Raw genomic sequence first — 15,994 nt, forward strand, 5'->3', positions numbered from 1 at the left:
CAGGGGGCATAAAAAGCCCCAATGTAGTGGTAATACTGCTCCCAGCCTGCTGGCTCTGCCCTTTCTTTCTGAGATTCATTCAGGCCCATTTGGGATATTAGTATTTACACAAAGCACAGTAAAAACATTTATTAGACCTCACAACTCACCTTGGAGGTACATAATTAGCATTATTCTCCATTTTGCTCTCCTCAGGTGGTTCCTTATCTGAGGCAGTGGCATATTGTCTTTTCTTGTCCCTTGGGGATGGGGGAAGGATGGATATCCCTCGGAGTTCTGCACCAAGCAAGGCTGAATCTGTCTTGTGCTATGCTACGGATCCTGACTGAAAGAACTCCCTTCTGCCTGGGATGATGGTTGCTACCTCAGCACGTTATCCTTGGTAACATATTCTAAATATTAGTCCTTTTCTAAGCATTCCATTACTGGACATCCCGGGATGATTAGTCATCGCCTAGCTAGACCCCAGAAGACTACAGAAGCAGAGTATCATTGCCTTGTTTATAGCTACTCCCACACCTGCTTAAGCCTGGCAGCACTGACTCTTTGCAAGAAAAAACAGAAGGGACAGAGCAGAAAAGTTGCAGGGAAGAGACAGTGGAAGGGCACTTTCAACTTTTCCTCCTGGTTTTCTCCACAAAGAATCTTCCTCTGCTGCTTGGGAGCTCTTTTGAAGGATAAAAGGAATATGGTGTATCAGAACAGAATTATCAGTTCCTTTCAGTGACACAGGACAACAAATGAGGAAGCCGGTTTGCACACCAGGGGGGACTGGGTCTGTAAAATCTGAGGACATCTACACTACAAAATTACATCGACCTAACTTACACAGGCAGACAGCCCCTGCAGATATTAAACTGCTTGTGTGTATGCACACTTGGCTCCTTGTGAAAGCAGTGTGTGTCCTCACCAGGAGCACTTGTATAATCAGAGTGGGACATTGTGGGATGGCTTCTGAAGGCCAGTAACAGTCAACATAATCAAGAGTGTGTACACTGACAGTGCGTTGACCTAATCAGATCGACTGGCTCTAGGCTGCTCAGAGAGGTGGTGTTACAATACGCTTAGAAAGGCACTTACATCAGTGAGAGCCAAATGTAAGTGAAAACACTGCCACAGCTAGACTGAGACAAGGCAGCTTATGAGACCAGGCCTGAATTTGCTTAGTTACTCTGGCTTCACAGAACCATCATAAATAATCCATTCAACCATTAATATTGGCAGCTACGTCAAAGATAGGGCCAAGGAACAGGGATGTCTTACAGCCTATCAAACCCAAAATATGAGTTTTAATGTGACTTTTTTATATGGAACTTTACAAATTAATACAAATTATGAATATAACTTAATTAAGCCAGTTATGGAATGCATTAAAAGTAAATTTGACTATGATATCTACAACAGCGTTGTTGCCTAATTGTGGAATTGAATATAATTAAATTTCATACTGAATTAGAAAATAGAACTATTAACAGTAGCTTTTAATGTTTTGTAGAATTTAGTAGAATAGTTTAAAATGTTACATAGTCATTTGCAGATATGAAAACTGATCTCACAGTTTCACATCTTTTAGTTTAATTTCTTCCAAATTCTGTGAAACAAATGTTGAGCATTCAATGCACCTGAGGTAGGCACCATAAATTTAATAAGAATTTTAACTGGGGTATTTGATCTGAGATGCTAAGCAGGTTGCAATCAAAACAGAGTGATTGTATTTAATCACACTATTTTCAAAGCAACTTGCTTCTTAATCTGCTGAGAGTGTGACTTTAAGGATAGAAAAGTCAAAGATACCAAACCCTCCCTGAGTTTCATCCTGAGAAGAGAAATTTCAAAGCTGCCGCACTAAGTTGCTACCTCACAGGGCTGCTTTAAGGGTTAATTCAAGTCTGTAAGTGTTTTAAGTTCCTTAGAGGGAAGGACCTACTTCAGTGATAAAACTGTACCATGTTTCCCCCCAGCAAAATTAAACAAAAATACTTTATTTAACAAATTGTAAAGGTGGAATGCTGTGATAAGCATATCAGACTAACACAATACAACCATGCTTTTATTAATATGAAAACACAGTATTCAAGGATTTATGCTTTCCCCTCAGTTTCAGATCACTGGCCCTAAATTGCTACGGAACAACGTATCATGTCTTGAGCATGTAAATAACGAATCCAACACCCTCAGAAATAATTAGCTACATGAAAGAACACAGATACATGTTCTGCTGTAAAATTGCTCTGATTTTACTGCCATCTAATGTTAGAGTCATTGTCTGTTTTCCTGAACTAATCCCATTGATTTCAATTCAACTATTCATTGAATGACACTAAACATAAGTAAGGGTGGCAGGAACTAGGCCCTAAGTCAGTTATTTTGAGAGGTGTGGGGGTATTAACGGTAGTAAATATACTTTTACAGGCAGTTTCTTATCCCCCCCAAATGGTAGACATTTTTTACATGCCCATATCTCATTGGAATGTCAGTACTTCAAAACACATACACAGTTCAGGTTCACTTTGCCTAGTGTACATCAAGCAAACACACCCTAATCCTTTTACTCCCTTTGCTATCTGTGACTGTAGGGAAAGGTAAGAAGGGAATTACCTCTAGACAGTAAAGGGAATAGGAGGTAGCTCTCTTTTACTATGGCAGGATGTGATGACCTGACCCTGGGAGGAGAAATCTGGACTAGCTGCTCTGGATCTGCTTTAGTTTTCAGTGGTTAATGTTACACTTTAATATCCCTCATTTCGTGTACAAAAATTAAAATATATTTTAGGAAAAAGGGGCTCCAACAATTTGTATACTTGTAAAATGAGAAACAAATGATTGAAAAATCGGAAGACATAAAAAGTACTTATACCCAAGTAGAGACTGATGATATTGATTTAGACTAGTGATCCGTTTAATCTAAAATTGATTTTGGAATTAAGATAAAAACCAAAACTGTTAGGAAAACAAGGTTGTTTCACATGATAGGATATCATTTGTTTGGGAACTGCTGAAGTGAACCTTTCAATCTGATACTCAGTTTTGACTACAAAAAAATAAAAAATGTGTTAGAGGTTTTTATCTGGAGCACAGAAGTCTATAGCTAAGACAGAATATCAAAAATCCTTGTGTCACCTCTACTTGCCATTAGGAACACAAGAGAGAAAAAACAAAACCTCAAGTATTAATTAAGTTACCATTTAAACATAACAAACAGAGGTAGGGTTTTCAGTCAGATTGGCAGAAACAAGGCCGCATGTTACTGCAGCATTCAGAGCACAGTATGAATTTTGAACATGAAATAATTCTGTGCCTGAAAGTCTTGAACTCAAATGCAATATTTGCTGGTAGTAGCATTATGTTTACAAATATTTTGATTCTTCTTGTAACAAGGTAAATACAATTATGTGTATTACTAAATCATCATCAAACCCTACTACTCTTAGATTTTACACCTTCTTTACACAAGTTAAGAGTTGTTCTTTATCCATTTGGTAACCACTCTTCTTCCACTGATCCCTTAACTGCTGTAACACTGTTCCAATTTCCTTTCCAGAAGAAATTCCCATTTTTCTTAAATCATGGCCACTGATAGGAAAAGAAGGGACAGACCACTCTTGCATTTCCTTTAGAAGATGCTCTTCTCCTTGGTATTTTAGAAGCTCACAGATCCTGGAGTTCATATCAGGTTCCCTAGACTTAAAACAAAAACACACAACAACTATATTAAAGTGACAGAAAACAGCTTAGTCTCAGATCAGTTCCTACTCAACATCACAAAGTGACACCGCAACTGACACCCTCTTGGCAGCCTGTAAGGCCTGAATAGGCAAGTTAATATGTACATAACATCTCCCTTTTGACTGCGCAGTTGATTAGCTTTCTGCAACATCTAACCAAGACCGGCACTTGCAAGAGAGCCACTGTAGCTACCAGACTGACCCAGATGAGAAGTTGGTTTTAGCATTTTGGGGAAGGTGGAACAAATCAGAAGAAATAGTAGAGGTGATATTTTTCATCTCACAGTGAGCCTATCTTTTATTACTTAGGTTTGCAATCGGGGGATTTTTGGCAGATCCTTGGAGCTTCTGGAAAGCCAGATAGTAGTGGTGGTAGTACCCATCAACCTTTTTACTTCTGTGTTAATGCAGCAGTAGAGATCAGCTGGGACAGTCACAGCCAAACTAACATTCCCCAGATATATTTGCAAGGAATTGTGCAGCACTGACTCAAACTTTTGTTTCAGATGTTTGAGTCCAACATTTCAAATCACGCTGCCTTAAAGTCAGACTGATAGACCCATGCAAAACCTGCTACCTTACGGAGTTGGAGCAGCTCAGCACTGCTAAAAATTATACTACTTCTAAGAAGGCGCATACTTATGGATTTTAGGAGCCTAACACAAACCATCAAATTTGAATTTATTTATTTATTTATTTATTTTTTAGGTATCAAAGTGCGATACAGGTGCCTATGTGAATGGCAGCTCTGAAGGGAGCCTCAAAATATCAAACCTTGGTGTTTTATGTATAAATGACAGATTATAGTAATTAACTTTCTAACAATCCCTCCCCTGGCCCCCAAACCTCCCCAACCACACCCAACAACCCTCCAGGTTCACTCCCAGGGTCCTTCCCTCTCCCTCAGCTCCTCCGTTGCCCCAGACTCCCCCAAGCCATTGCACTGAGGGGCATGAGAAATATGTTTCTGTATTGTAGTTTAAATGAATTACTCAAAGTTCTGTATTAATTTGCCTAGTAAGGAATCTATTTGTCAAAAAACATTTCCTGAATCTTTTTTTTATCCTGTATTATTACTGTTATACTTGCTGACAGATATTTTGAAACAAATTACCAAAATAATTGACACTGATGTGATTATAATGGTGTTGTTTTGATTTTAAAAAAAATGCAGAATTTTAATATATCATGTACAGAATTTTTAATTTTTTGACACAGAATTCCCCCAGGAGTAAACTGTAGTTAATTCTGTATAACAGTTTTCATCCACAAATCTCAAAGTACTTTTGAAAGGAAGGAAAGTCTTATGATCCCTATATTACAGGTGGTAAAACTTCGGTGTATAAAGGTGAAGTAACTAACTCAAAATCACAAACCAGGTCAGTAAAATGGCTGGGAATAGAACCCAAGAGTCCTGACTCCCTGTCCAGGGTCCTCTGCACTGGACGATGCTGCCTCTTTTCCTGTCTGTCTTAAGCGAGAGCTTTGAGTTTAACATAAGAAATAAAATATAGACAGTGATGTGAAATGCACTTACATCTATAATGAAGTCTTGATATGGTTTAAGTGGTTCTGGACTATCTATAGCTTTGATTAAGTCTCTTCTATGCTTCATTATAAAGAGGCCGAGGTTCTTCTCTTCTTTTGAGATTTTCAGCCTCAAATCGAGTTTTATGACATCATCCTGCACCTTGAACAGTGATGTTAGAACGGTCATTGGTTTTGGAAACAGATTCTGAACATTTTTACTGACTTTGTCAAATTCCTCTAAACTCCCATTAACAGGTAATCCTGAAGGGGGACACACAAAAAGTATCATGAAATAGTGTTACAAAAGAACTAGCAAATCAGTAGAAGAAATGGTCTAATCAAGTACTGCACAACACCACAAATGACTATGGAGGCTACTGCCATCTTAATACGCTAGTCTGCAGTTATTTGTGTTATACAATTCTTATCCAGCCCCCATCGTACTTTACCTATATAATGGGCAACATCGAGTTCATACATAAGTCGAACTAAATGATTTACGTGGTTTCCAACAAGAATTTTTTTCAGTTCCACCCAAATCCTCTCTCCTGATATTCCAGCCAAACCCTTGGCATTTTTCTTAATTGCTTCCAGAGTATTAGGTTCATGGTCACCAGGCTTTTCTGCTACTCTTCCATAAAACCTACAAAATAAGAATTCTAAATCTTACTACATTTAACGATTCTCCTGTTTATTACTTCTCCTCAGAGAATTACCTCAGGTCACTATTAACTGTTCTAATCTTAAAGTATTCATGGAGTATTGAAGTGCAACTGATCTTACATAATTAGAACTTCTATAGTGCTTTATATATCCACAAATGTCAAAGGACATCACACTTTCAAAGGCATCATCTACAGATGAAACTGAGGTGCCGCTGAAAAAAGTCTTACAGAAAGTTGGTGGCAGATCTTGGGACAGATTGAAGTCTCTTAGGACCGTATTTTCAGATGTATTTTGGTGTCCAGTGGGTTTTTCAAAAGCACCTAAATAGATTAGGTGCCTAACAGGAGTCAGGCAGCTAATCTGTTTAGACACTTTTGAAAATTCCACTAGCTGCCTGTCTGCATCTTTAGATGGCTATATAAATGCCTTTGAAAATCTGGTCGCTGACTGCTATGACCTACTCCCAATGAACCAAGCAATTTCTAAACTTGTAATGATTATCCAGCTCTTATGTCTTCAGAATACCTCTTTCCTTTTCTCCGCATGTTTTCAGATAACGTGTCATTCATAAACCATTCCTGAGAGGTTAATACCATGTTGGCTCTACTCTAACTTCCCCTGCAACAAATGGCAACACTCCCCATTCCTCAACAGAGGAATTATATTACACACATTACATACCCACTAACTTTCCAAGCCACTGTAGTGAATTCTGGACATCTGCTGCCAAAACAGAGGCAATCACAAAAGAAAAGCTGATTGATCACTGAAAATTTCTAGGCATGGTAACATTAGATCCATTGAGGGGTCAGAGTAAACAGTAAATTGAGCTTCACGTTATCAGTTAACTCAACAGTTCTAAAGCTGACACAGTCTTGTTTCTCCACCTACATGTTTTGTGAATAACTGGGACATAAGGCTGCAGAAACCAATGTGGTAAGACCCATTGCCCTATTTATCAATGCAGAGGGAAAAACATTAGAAAAATTACATTTGATTCCTTATTTTCAGCATCTTACTGAGGACAAGGTACTATATGAGTTTGGCTTGTGTGTTTTTCATGACACACTAAGTTTCTATTTATCCAACTGACTGTGGAATATAAGACTCTACAGTTATGTTCAAACAATCTTCACAAATGTTATCTTTATTTAGAAAAGCGAAGTATTACCTGAAATATCTCAGTATTCGTAAATAATCCTCTTGTATTCTCTGGGCTGCATGTCCTACAAATCTGACTTTCTTGTTTTTTAAGTCTTCATAACCTCTGAAATAATCAAAAAGCGTGCCATCCAAACCTAGTGCAGAAAAAGTGTTTTTAAAAGGCACACTTAAGTAAATGTAAAAAAACAGCCTATAATTTAGTTAATTTAAAGCAGCAGACATTATACACTTCTTTTTAACAAGATACTCTATTACTGGGTATATGATTAAATTGCAGCAAAGGAGGTTTAGGTTGGACATTCGGAAAAACTTCCTAACTCTCAGGGTGGTTAAGCACTGGAATAAACTGCCCAGGGAGGTTGTGGAATCTTCCATTATTGGAGATTTTTAAGAGCAGGTTAGACAAACACCTGTCAGGAATGGTCTAGATAATACTTAGTCCTGCCATGAGTGTACAGGACTGGACTAGGTGACCTCTCTAGGTCCCTTCCAGTCCTATGATTCTATGAAGAAAACGTTCACACCAGAAGACATGAAAGCCAAGATATCGTCTGACTGTCAGATCTCCTCCATTGTGCAACCCCCAGTTTAGCTATAGGAATAAGCGGAGGCAGTTTGTGGCTTTTGTTGAAGGCCTAGATGAAACACTGCTTTCAACAATAAGACAGAAATTGTATTTTATTTTTGGGAGAAGTTACCTAAAAACATAGAGTTGATTGTAAGATCTCTTCTTTCAGCATCTTTTTCCCAGTCAGTTGTGAATTCCACCTCTGCATGTCGTCCATCAGTGACTACATCAATTCTAAGTGTGGTAATTTCAAAGTTCTGTTCATGAAGCTGCAATTCACACAATATTGTTGTTTTATCTTCAAACACAATAGGGAAAAGGAATCAATGTACAAGAGTTAAATGTTCCTTTGTGCATATCCAGCTTCTAAACACATGTACAATGAATTCCATGAACAGAAAAATCAGAATACATTCATTGCCTTTAAGTTAGGTAAGGTTTCATTTTTAATTTTCTCATGCTACTTGGGGTGCTATACTTTTACTGAGAAAACAGAAGCAAAATAATTATACAAACTGGAGGAAATAATTGCAATAGTACTTTGGATAAGATCAAGCATAGTTCAGTTTACTATTGGATAAGCCCTTTATTGCGGACAACATATCCTGCTTCTATATGGGGATGGACTATCTAACACAGGGCTGAAGACCGCATCGGCTTTCGGAAATTGTATGGAAGACCGGTTAGGGGAGGCTTTGCCTCCCCAAATAGCCAGGCATGGCCCGGCCTCTGCCCCCTATCAACCCTTTCCCTGCTTCTCACCCCGACGCCCCTGCAGAACCCCTGCCCCATCCACCATCTGTCCCCGCTCCCTGTACCGACTGCCCCCCATCCAACCCCTCCTCTCATTCCTGACTGCCCTCCCAGGACCCTTGCCCCGACTGCCCCCCTGCTGCCCCATCCAACCCCTCTACCCCTTCCTGACTCCCTCCCTGGGACCCCTGCCCCATCCAACCACCCCTTCTCCCTGTCCCCCTGACTGCCCCCCGCGGGCTGTAGTTTGTCCACCTCTGATCTAACAGATCTTTTCTAAGGACTAAGAGCCTACATGATTCATAAACCTAATTTGCAATTACCCTGGCAGTAATGGTTCCATGTTTTTCTCCTTTGTTATTGATCATACGAACACCAGCAGATTGGAACATTTCCTTCATCTGAGTAGGTGTAGCAACGGTGGCAAAGTCCACATCTTGTGGTTTCATTCCATTTAATAAATCTCTGACAGCACCTCCAGCTATTCTTAATTCATACTTTTCCTTTTCAAATAATTCTGGGAGGAGAAAAAGTCATGGTAAGAATATTTTTTTTTAAAAATGTAATATCCATCTTTAACCAGCTGTAGATTTGGCTCACACATATATTGAGGCAGATTTTCAAAGATGCGGCAAATGTTAAACACGCACAAATACCAGGATTACATGTAAAACAAAAACAAAACAAAAACTAGGCATGTGCGCATACAATCAAGCCAGCTGATTACCTAACTGGCCATGTATGGACGCAAATCTGTTTGCATTCATGACATCGCATGCACACATTTGAAAATCTAGTCCAGTGCATCATGTTAACAGAGGCTTGTTTCGCATAAAAGACAAAGACAGACAATATAGGCCTTTTGCATTTAGTAAATAAATATTTAGGTTACTGTAATTTGCATAAGGTTATACTTGTTGTAAAGACTGAATAGCACCACAAGAGAACCTAAACAAGAATAACCGTGCAAGTGCCCGAACATGCACACATCTATCACTGGATCTATGTGAAATTAAAATGTGCTAACAGTTTAAAGCAGTGATACTCAGAGCTCAGCGGATCAGAAGCCAAATTAGCGATCGACATTACCCAAAAGAGTCACAGTAGTATGAATTCATTATTTCATTTAATATTTTATATATGGAATATATATGTGTGTGTGTGTGTATATATATATATATATATATACACACACACACACACACACTAGTCTCACAGCAAAATGAGAGCTGCAGGAGAAACATTAAAGAGACATTTCTGACTTGCGAGACTCAATGTAGTATCACTGGTTTAAAGATTACTGTTAGTAATGGTTCAGTAGTGACTTCTGCTGTCACTGTGGACCCAGTGTGAAGAAATGCCTCTATGACCTTGAAGAACTAAAAAAGTTAGTCTGCTGCCTTCAGTAGCTTCTTGACATAAATTATGAGGAGCGCTGTCTTCTCTGGAATTTATACAAATGATTGTCATATTTGAAATTGGTAAAAAAAAAAAAAAATATAGGGCAAAGTACATATCTCCCTGTAGTCTTAACATTTTACTAAAAAGGGGCAACTTCTTCCATTAATTTAGAAAACTGATTCCTGCAAGCTTTGCAATACTTTTATTTCAGTGAATCTGCAAGATTCATGAGTTGCAAACCAAATATTTATTTTCTTTCAGGCAATACGTTTATTTTACTAGAATTTAAAATATTTTTTCAACTAAGGTTCCAAAAGACACTTTTTAAAGTTGAGAGGCATGGTCACTACATTACTACCACAGTCTGGCAAATGACACAATATATTTTACGTAAATATTATTACAGTGCAGTTTTCCCAATCTCCAATGTTTTCTTCTTGACAGATTTACTGATGCAGTAACCTCAAAATTTGATAAATCTCAATACAAAGTCAGAGGTGTAACTGCAATACCATATTTATTCAGCGGGGCCAAAATCAGTTTTTCTACCCCAAGTTTAAAAGAAAAAAAAGTCAGACTCAAGAAGTGAGATTTGTTTTCAACTAAAAAGAAAAAAAGAGAAACACACGAAGAACATATTATACATAAGAATGAGTTAAAATGTCCAAGTTTGCAAAAAGCGAGGCAGTGGTTTTTTAGACCTCTTAATTGTAAAACCCAGACAGAAGAAACAAGAATACACACTAATTTAGGAACAAAATTATTGATTTTTTCATTGTTTATAAACCTATTGTGAATAAAAATGTTTTCATTTATTATTTCAATTAAAAGAGTTTTGAGGATAAATAGTCCCTTATAGCATTGAAATCCTTAATAATACCCACACGAGAACCAAAAAGTCAAATAGACAAAACTGACTGAAATGGCTTTGACAAATGTGCCAATTATACTGTCCTAGTTGAATGAAATGCAAACAAGGAAACAATATACGTGGGGAAAAAAAACTGTTTAAAGCTTCCAGTTTCAACAATGTAAGGCACTTTAGCATCAGCCATATTAAAATGTTCTTTTTTCTTGAAAGTGTCCCCTTAAGTTCGAATAAGAAGTTATATGAAGCCACTTTAATGTATTTATTCATTTATTTTACAAAGTGATTCAATAATATTTTAAACTTACATAGTACTATCCCAAAAGATCCCAAACACTTCACACATTACACAAAACACCCCAACTTCTGGAAGGGACAGCAAACAAATGGCATACAAAGTCAGTGAAATTTTGTGTAACACACTAGAGCAAATCCAAATTCAGTATATGTACCATCAAATCTTTAATATATTTACAGAGCTAAGTTTACAGGATCTCTGATTTTAGAATACAATTCTACCTCAGGAAATTAATCTCTAAAAATATCACAGTGGGACTCCATATACATTGTCTCACTGAACTGCATTTTAAATTTGCTCAGTTTGGAAGTGAAAAGATTTGTTTTCTAAATGCCATCACCCACAAACTCACTCTGGATCCCTACGTCTCTCCATTTCATAAATCACCACCAGTAATATAGGTTCTGCAAGCCACATGTAACTTCATGCCTGAGGCCCAATAAACTTCAGATTTTGCACTCAGTGACACTATCAGCCTTTGGTAACTTTGCACAGGTATTACCTATAATCTGAAGACAGAGAGGTTGCCAAAGTGCAATTTGGCAGATAGCAATGAGCAAAATAAAAGAATCCAGCTTGACTGTGAAAACACCCAGGGTTTATGCAGACGACATTTGGAAAAAAAAAAAAATTTTTTTTTTTTTTTTAAACACTTGCAAGCTGGGCGTATCTGAAATGTGAATCACAGAAATGTAGGACTGGAAGGGAGCTCAAGAGATCATCTAGTCCAGTCCCCTGCACTGAGGCAGGACTAAGTGTTATCTAGATCATTCCTGACAGGTGTTTGTCTAACCTGTTCTTAAAAATGTCCCATGACAGAGATCCCACAACTTCCCTAGATAATTTGTTCCAGGGCTTAACTACCTTGACAATTAGCAAATTTTTCTTAACGTCTAACTAAATCTCCCTTGCTACAATTTAAGCCCATTTATTACTCTCCTCTTTATAACAACCTTTTACACACTTGAAGACTGCTACATCCCCCCTCAGTCTTGTCTTCTCCAAACTAAACAAACCCAAGTTTTTCTATCTTTCCTTACAGGTCATGTTTTCAAGATCATTTTAGTTGCTCTCTTCTGGACTCTCCCTAATATATCCCACTCCTTTCAGGGGTGAAAGTAAGTTAGGTCACTCACTAGTACGGCGGGCCGGGGGAGGGGAGGGCAGGGCAGGGCTCCTCCAGCTCCTGGAAGGCACGGGGCCTCAGGCAGAAAAGGTGGGGCTGAGAGTCAGCATCCCCCAGCCAGCCCTTTCAGGCCACCTGGCCCTTGCCACTCGGGGCTCTCGTGTTGATTTAAAGGGCCCGGGACTCTGGACACCGCTGCTGCACTAGCGGCAGCAGTATCCAGAGTCCCAGGCCCTTTTAAATCATCAGCCCCAGGGCAACTGTTCTCTTTGCAATCCCTACCTGTCGGACGCTGCGGGGGATGCAAGGGGCCAACGGGGCAGAGACATTAAAGTGCTGCAAGGCCCTCTGCCGCAGCAGTCTTTTAATGTTGTCGCGCCCCCCACCGACAGGAACGTTAAAGTGCTGCCGCGGCAAAGCACCGTCCTTAAAGCGCTGCCTTATCCCTGCCTCTTTAGCCTCCCCCATCGGCGGCCCTGCAAGTACAAACCCTACCTGCAGGGCCGCCAACGGGGGGAAGGGGCAGCGCTTTAAGGACGGTCCTTTGCTGCTGCAGTGCTTTGACGATCCTTAAAGCACCATCGCAGCAAAGGACAGTCCTTAAAGCCCTGCCCCCCCCAGCCAGCAGCCCTGCCGGTACAAACCCTACCAGTAGGGCTGCTGACACGGGAGGCTAAAGGGGCAGGGATATTAAAGTGCCGCCGCAACAGTGGGCTGGGTATTGGCCGGTGAGGGTTCTTACCAGTACGGAGTACCGGCCCATACTGGCTCACTTTCACCCTTGACTCCTCCCAACTTCAAAGTGTGGTGCTCAAAACTGGACGCAATATTCCAGTTAAGGATTTATCAGTGTTGAATTGAGTGGAAGAATTACTTCTCATGTCTCGATACTGGTTGGTAAAATCTAAGAACAGAGCTCGCAATCAATTTGGGGCTTGTGCCCAACTCCTTGACAGTGTGCCCCAAGGTTGATACTCATGCTCTCATGCTTCTGCAAGACAACTTGTCCCAGAGAACAATATCTTCACATTGGATGGTAAGGTTCCACCTTTCATTTTCTGAGCTAACAAATAATGGAGTAAGAGTTGATGAACATGGAACGGTTTACACAAAGTCATGTTTGCGGGAAGCACTGAACTTTACAGCTAAACAAAAGCAGACATGTTCCAGCATGCAGTAACTGCATCAATACCTAGCCCCTCCTACATGTGTACAGATAAAGGCCATGTGTACATTAGAGATCTCTCTGATGAAGATATCCATTCACTGGTGAGAAATGCACTTGTGTCCACACTCAGATTTGTTCCGATATATATTTTTCTAACCATTAATCAATGCACGCTATACCAACACAAGGCTGAAGTAAGCTTCCCTCTATATTACCTTCATCAATTGAGTGACAGCCTGGACCCCTCCAAATTCCAATCAGTGCTAACAATGCTCTGAGCTAGTGATCTACAATGATCTGTTCACTTTTCTGAACTCCACTGCCAAGGATTTGCGTGACCAGACATCACCTCTGAGGATGGAGGAATAAGGGTCTCTCACCTGCGATACTCTTCAGCCCTGGGGTGAAAAGAGACTGGAATTCCGGAGACTCCAGCTTCATGGTGACCAAGTGCCGTCCCTGGATCTGGACCCGGACCCCTCTCTGGGTGAGGGGGAAGAGGTGGAGACCTGCCCTGCAGCGCTGCAGGAACAGCTGACACCACATCTAAAGAGAAGGAATGGACCCAGTTTAAGCTGGGATGCAACCCGCAGCTGAGGCCAGAAAGCCAAGTTCCCCTTCTCTACAGCTTCTCCACAAAGGTGGGAAGGGGCAAACTACTGATCTTGACATGCATATGCCCCCTTCAATCACCACAGCACCGGACCACCTCCAGAACTTCCATGAATGTCTGCTCAGTGCAGGCTCTGTGAAATAAGGAAGCATCACCACCTTTGTTTTACAGATGGGAAACTGAGGAACAGGAATTAAACCCTGGCCCCCGCATGCTGCAGTTCCCGCTTAACTGCTCCTGACTGAGGAGGATGCACAGACCCACCCAGGCCATAATCACGGTGCCTTATTCCGGGTTAGCTCAACCGACTCTGAAAGATTCAGATTCCAGAATAAGAGGGTCCAGCACACACGGGGGGGACGGGGGGTACCCCAGGCCGGCGCGAGGAGCGGCCCTGTGCAAACTCTCAGGCGGAGCGAGGACTCGAACCCCCCCCTCCTTGCACCCCAAGACTCCCCGAGTCCCGGCGCAGCGCCCCCGGCAGAAGGGAGGGCTCCAAGGGGGCCAACTCAGAGGGTCGGGTCTGCGACTTCCGCGCGGGGCTGGCGATGCAGAGGGGCTCGGCCCAGTGCGAACTGCGCCGGGATCAGTGGGAGCCGCCCCTTCGGTGCCGCCGCACAACCCTCCCACCCCCCTCCGGGGCCCGCCGCACACCCCTCCCATCCCCCCTCCGGGGCCCGCCGCACAACCCTCCATCCCCCTCCGGGCCCGCCGCACACCCCGCACAGGAGGGGGGGCTCGTTGTGGCCACGACAGGCGCCGCGGGGTCCGGCCTGGACGGAAGCGCTTGGATCGCGGGAGGAGAGGCCGCCCTACCCAGCCTGCAGCCGCTGTGCCCAGCTCCTAGCCGAGGTCGCTTCTTCCGGGAAAGGCGCGTGAGCGCAGAGCGCCGCGAGAGCGGGGAGGAGCCGGCCGCTGGGCGAAAGGGTGACAGGCCCAGCGCCCCCTGCCGGCCCTGGGAAGGTGCGGTCTGTCGCGCCCTGTGGTCCCCCTGTCGGCCCCTGGAGAAGGTGCGGTCTGTCGTGCCCTGTGCCCCCTGCCGGCCCCTGGGGAGGTGCGGTCTGTCGTGCCCTGTGCCCCTGCCGGCCCCTGGGGAAGGTGCAGGCTGTGGAATTTGCTCTCCCTGCCGGCCTCTGGGGATGGTGTGGGGCTCTGGGAATCTGCGGTCCCCTGCCGGCCCATGGGGAAGATGCGGTCTGTCAGGCTCTGTGCCCCTTGCCGGCTCAGGAGAAGGTGCAGGCTGGGAAACCCCAGGGCCCCCTAAGGCCAAAGGCCAGTGGGGACTGTGGTATCTGCATCCCAATGTCCTAGTGCTCTTAGACCATCTCATCCCCCAGCTCCTCAACAGTCAACACTGAGCCTTCAACCTGCACCAGCTCTACGCTGTCATCCTCCCCCGATCACTTCAGCGTCCCCTGGGCCAGGCTGAGGGAGGTAACGATGAGCATCCCACTCCTGTGAGCATCCATTCCTACACAAGTCTGAGGGACCCTGGGCACTTGCCCTGTTAACCTCGGTAGGGCACCTTAACTGATCCTGTCACTAACCTACAGACAGTGCTTCTGTTTTTTGGCATTTATTAATTTCATGGTGGGGAGGGGGGTATTTTCAGCAGTGTTTGAGTTTTATGTAGCTGTCCAAAAAAACAGGTGGGGTTGCGACGTTCTCTTTGAATATACACTGATTTAATTTTTTAAAAATTTATCAGTTGCACTAGAAAATCAGACGTCAGCCTGCAGAGCAGCATGAGAACTTCCATACATACTTGGGTAAAGTGGGCAGAAGAAACATATGGTGCATGGTAATAGGTATGTGTTGTCAGACGTCACCGGTGTGCTCTTCTGCTCTATCTAATGTTGCTAACAGTCAGCTGCGTGTGTGTGTGTTGCCTCTGTGTGCTGTCCCAGCTCTGCACAGATCACTGGCACAGCAGATCTCCAGCGAGCTGCCCAAAGACCACAGATTCCAATAAGGTACGAAGGTACCCAGCCAGGTTTATTGCCAAATGAAACAGTCTCTAGCTCCCTGGAAGAGATGTCTATAGTTCTGCTATACGTATGTGCTCTCTGACAATGCCTGGGAATGTTAGGCCTGGGACCATGACTGAGGAATGT

General features: G+C 42.5%; 1 protein-coding gene across 3 annotated transcripts; it reads right to left on the reverse strand.

Annotated features, from left to right (window-relative positions):
* Positions 1-2,032: 2,032 nt before the first annotated feature.
* On the reverse strand, positions 2,033-14,797 carry TRNT1 (tRNA nucleotidyl transferase 1). Of its 3 annotated transcripts, none has more exons than XM_032784174.2 (8): positions 14,697-14,797; positions 13,648-13,813; positions 8,730-8,923; positions 7,784-7,922; positions 7,093-7,219; positions 5,705-5,898; positions 5,263-5,516; positions 2,033-3,683 (listed from the first exon to the last, which is right to left on the reverse strand). In XM_032784174.2, the coding sequence occupies exons 2-8, from the start codon at positions 13,811-13,813 to the stop codon at positions 3,435-3,437; spliced, it is 1,323 nt and encodes a 440-aa protein (XP_032640065.1). In that variant the 5' UTR covers positions 14,697-14,797; the 3' UTR covers positions 2,033-3,434. The 3 variants fall into 3 exon arrangements, with proteins under 3 accessions (XP_032640065.1, XP_032640066.1, XP_032640064.1); XM_032784175.2 differs by having other exon boundaries at positions 14,600-14,724; XM_032784173.2 differs by lacking the exon at positions 14,697-14,797 and adding an exon at positions 14,145-14,262.
* Positions 14,798-15,994: the final 1,197 nt, after the last annotated feature.

This window comes from Chelonoidis abingdonii, chromosome 17 (genome assembly GCF_003597395.2).
Source record: "Chelonoidis abingdonii isolate Lonesome George chromosome 17, CheloAbing_2.0, whole genome shotgun sequence".
In the NCBI taxonomy this organism is placed as follows: Eukaryota; Metazoa; Chordata; order Testudines; family Testudinidae; genus Chelonoidis; species Chelonoidis abingdonii.

Coding starts and splice junctions, on each gene's coding strand:
- TRNT1 (XM_032784173.2), bottom strand. Junction 7,923..8,729: donor ATGGAACCATTACTGCCAGG/GTAATTGCAAAT, acceptor TGTGAATTGCAG/CTTCATGAACAGAACTTTGA. Junction 3,684..5,262: donor ATCAAGACTTCATTATAGAT/GTAAGTGCATTT, acceptor TTTTGTTTTAAG/TCTAGGGAACCTGATATGAA.